This window comes from Dendrobium catenatum, unplaced genomic scaffold (genome assembly GCF_001605985.2).
Source record: "Dendrobium catenatum unplaced genomic scaffold, ASM160598v2 fragScaff_scaffold_621, whole genome shotgun sequence".
In the NCBI taxonomy this organism is placed as follows: domain Eukaryota; kingdom Viridiplantae; phylum Streptophyta; class Magnoliopsida; order Asparagales; family Orchidaceae; genus Dendrobium; species Dendrobium catenatum.
Genome location: NW_021319083.1, coordinates 14,032,248 through 14,036,489, shown reverse-complemented (window position 1 = coordinate 14,036,489; position 4,242 = coordinate 14,032,248). Strand labels below are relative to the sequence as shown.

Here is a 4,242-nt window from a genome sequence, read left to right as displayed (position 1 = left end):
TTCTTCGAACATTATATTTTTAGAGAGCTTTGTGGTTCTTTAAGAACCTGTAATTTTTATTTTAATAAACACGTATGCCCCTCCATAAATTTTCTCAAAAAAAAAAAGTTCATCCAACTTATCTGAGGCTCAATAAAAACTGGTTTGGAAAATGTGAATTTATATGAAAAAAAAAATTCCAACCAACTGTATAGAGAAGTGTTAGTGTCAGCCTCACTCTTAAGAATACGTTGAAAGTACAAGTTATGATTAGAAGTAGAAAATGGCCCTATACCAACCACTATTCTAAATAAAATTAGTAACTTTAGAATACTTCTCATAATTGTACAAACTTAGGACATTTATACCAAATAAATCTTTAAGAGATTTATCATCAAGCCAACTATCATTGAAGAATGATAAATTATATTTATCTGTCAATTTAAAAATGATTCAAGAATCTTGCTGGTCACCTCATAGACAGATTTTCAGAAGTAAATGAATTTATTGCTTGATTTATCTCATATTAAATTATAATTGATAGATAATCTAGTATTAAGAGAAGATTCATAGTTGATAAGGCATTTGTAAATCCCTCTTAGATTCATTAATCAATACAGGAACTTGACTGCAATCGTTTTCACAGCCAACGGCACCTTATTTTATTAGGTCCTCTTACCGGACGTAGATCTACGTTCAATCATCATTGAGTTACTCAGTTTTTGCTCGGTATTTGCTCGGTATTGCTAAGTATTGTTTGACAATAACGAGGAATACCACTCTGTGAAGACCAATACCGAGCAATGCTGAGTAATACAAAAAAATACTGAGTTTTTCTAGAAAAAACTCGGTATTTTTTGGTATTACTTAGTATTGCTCAGTATTACTTAGTATTTATCTTTCACATAATGATATTTCTCGTTATTGTTGGTATTGCTCGGTATTTGCTCGGTATTTCTCGTTTTATGCCTGCTACGTGGCGTGATCTCAATGCTGGCCAAACATAGTTCTGCTTATGTTCACCGGACCAAATAAAAATTCCCCGTTTTCTATCATTTTTCAGAAAGCCCCTTCTTTCTACAAAAAATTTCATTGCCCTTCCATATCCTCCTCGTGTTTATCTACCCCGCCATTTCTTTCCATCCAGTCCTGCCTCCGGCGTGCTTTGCTAATTTGCTTTCTCTCAGTCGGAGACTGCAGCAGGGACAGAGAGAAGAAAGCACAGTGAGACCTTCTCGAAGAATGGGTTTCATTCTTTGCCATTATCTCCTCTTTCTTCTTCTTCTACTACTTCTATCATTTTGTCACCTTGAAGTTGTTCGTGGAAATGCGGAGCTGGAGGCGCTGATGGAAGTGAAGGCTGCTCTCGACCCAGAAGGACGATTCCTCTCTTCATGGGCAGTCGGAGAAGCACCATGCGCGGGGACCTTTGTTGGTGTGGCGTGCAACGAGCGCGGACAAGTGGCGAATATTTCGCTGCAGGGGAAAGGGCTCTCGGGCTCTATCTCTCCGGCGGTGGCGAGGCTTAAGAGCCTCTCGGGTCTCTATCTCCACTACAATGCTATTTCAGGGAGTGTACCTAAAGAGATCTCGAGTCTCACGCAACTTTCTGATCTTTACCTTAACGTTAACAATCTGTCCGGGAACATTCCTGAGGAAATCGGTGGCATGATCAACCTCCAAGGCGAGTTTGATTTGTTTTCCTGCTAAAGTTTAGATTTTTCAACTTGCATTTGCAAGATAAAGACCCCATTTTTCATTTCCTCATAAGATTTTCCATTTCTTCTTCTTCTTCTTCTTCAGTTTTGCAGTTGGGCTATAACCAACTGACAGGTAGTATACCAATACAGCTAGGTCTTTTGAAAAAGCTTACAGTTATCTCCTTGCAATATAATCGCTTAAATGGAGCAATTCCAGCAAGCTTAGGGGATTTAGCTCAGTTAAGTTGGATGGACTTGAGCTTTAACCAGCTGTTTGGTTCGATCCCAGTAAAGCTATCCCAAATATCTCAGCTTTATGTACTAGACCTTCGGAACAACTCCCTCTCAGGCAATGTACCCTCAGGCAAGTTGCTTCTCTTTTTTTTTTGCCATTATTTTAGCTTGTTCTTTATGCATTTGATTTCTGTTAATAGACTAAATAGTCAAATTTTATTTGATTGAAAAGAGCTGAAGATATTAAATGAGCGATTCAAGTATGCGAATAATAGCGATTTATGTGGAGCTGGTTTTCCTTCGCTGAGGCTTTGCACTGCTGCTGATATCCTTAACCCCAAGAGAACTGATGAGCCTTATGGGCCTCATTCTCCACAAGACATTCCCCTTTCAGCTAATATCACCTCAGAATGCAATGGAAGCCTTTGCTCGAAATCTTCTGAATCCCCAATAACTGCTTCTGTTATTGGAGTAATTGTCATTCTTGTTACAGGGACTACACTAGGCCTCTTAGCCTTCACCAGCTGGTACCTTAAGCGGAGACAAATTAACAATAGTGGTTTACTACAAGGTTTTGAGTTAAAGATTAACCATGGCCATCCGAATGAAATATACCGGAGGCGTGCTTCCCCGCTTGCCAGCCTTGAGTATTCCACTGGTTGGGATCCTCTTGCTGAAGGCAGGTGTGGTGTTGGGTTCTCGAAGGAAGTTTCACAAGATTTCATATTCAATTTGGAGGAGATTGAATGTGCAACACAGTATTTTTCGGAGGCCAATTTGATCAAAAAGAGTAATTTTTCTGCAACTTATAGAGGTCTCCTGCGAGATGGAGCCATGGTTGCGGTGAAGAGCATTAGCAAGACTAGCTGCAAATCTGAAGAAGCTGAATTCTTGAAAGGTTTGAAGATATTGACAAAGCTGCAGCACGAGAATCTTCTCCGTTTGAGGGGCTTTTGCTGCTCAAGAGCAAGAGGGGAGTGTTTCCTTGTTTATGACTTCATATCCAATGGAAAACTATCACAGTACCTGGATGTGAAGAGTGAAGAAAATGGCTGGTTTCTTGACTGGCCATCAAGAGTCACCATTATCAGAGGGATTGCTAAAGGTAAATAATTAACTTCCTAACTAGAATTTTCAGCATGAGCATTTTCCATCTCAGCTGTTTATTTCTTTTTCTCAACCAGGTATTGAGTATCTACACAGCAGCAGCGCAAAGGCAAACAAATCCTCAATGGTCCACCAAAACATCTCAGCTGATAAAATTCTACTGGATAACAATTTCAATCCTTACGTGACCGGCTGCGGCTTGTACAAACTACTTGCGGATGATGTCGTATTCTCCACTCTCAAAGCTAATGCTGCAATGGGATATTTGGCACCGGAGTACACTGCAGAGGGCAGATTAACAGAAAAGAGTGATATTTATGCCTTTGGGATGATTGTGTTTCAAATCCTCATGGGAAAGAAGAGAGTTTCTCACTTAAAATTTGTAGCTGAAGATGATACCATTAAAGACATCATTGATGAAAAGCTTAGAGGCAACTTCTCAAAACCAGAAGCATCAAAGCTTGCTGATATTGCATTGCTTTGCACAAGCGATGTTCCAAGCCAAAGACCAACTATGGAGACTGTCCTCAAAGAACTCACTTTTGCCATGGGATAGTTACTGTTTTACAGTCTTACTGACCATTGACTCTGAAGCCATGGTATATTGGTGGTCCTTCCATTACATTGGGATTTGGGGCTTGTATTGTATTTTCATGTCGCTTTTAGAACTTGACATTTTCTGGAAGACAAGAAGCAGCAGCATGTGATTTCTTGGCTATTGATTGAAGAGAAAGATGGCAATATTCTGCAGTAAATTCCCTGTTGTTTTCATTGAAAGTTGCCTTCATAGAGGAAGAGCCAAATACCATGTGATACTTCATGCCTGTGTTTTCTTTTTGTTTGTTTCGCTGGTTTTTTTGTTTTTTCAAGTTTTTTGTGGTTGCTGGCAAATAATCAGTGCGCGGCAGTGACCCCCTCTGGGTTCCTGGCTGTAGAAGCACTAAGTACATGCCATGGATTGTTAAGGGAGGGCGCGGTTTTATCTAAAAACAATTTTATTTGAGTTCAGCTTGTGATTTTTTTCCCCTGTTTTAATCAACAAAATCCTCCCTCTTTTACTAAATCTTGTTTGGAGATTCTAGCACAAAATGTCTCACCCCGGTCCAAAAGGTGGTACATTCTAACAACATGGAAAGACCTGTTTTGTATGAACAAGGAGAAGTATATATATATATATATGCATCAGATTAAACAGAGAAATTGAAATCAAGAACCAATTCAT

General features: G+C 39.3%; 1 protein-coding gene across 1 annotated transcript; it reads left to right on the top strand.

Moving 5' to 3' along the window:
- Positions 1 to 1,077: 1,077 nt before the first annotated feature.
- LOC110095141 (LRR receptor kinase SERK2) lies at positions 1,078 to 4,028 on the top strand. Its single transcript, XM_020820557.2, has 4 exons — positions 1,078 to 1,663; positions 1,783 to 2,043; positions 2,146 to 3,018; positions 3,098 to 4,028. The coding sequence occupies exons 1-4, from the start codon at positions 1,222 to 1,224 to the stop codon at positions 3,574 to 3,576; spliced, it is 2,055 nt and encodes a 684-aa protein (XP_020676216.1). The 5' UTR covers positions 1,078 to 1,221; the 3' UTR covers positions 3,577 to 4,028.
- Positions 4,029 to 4,242: the final 214 nt, after the last annotated feature.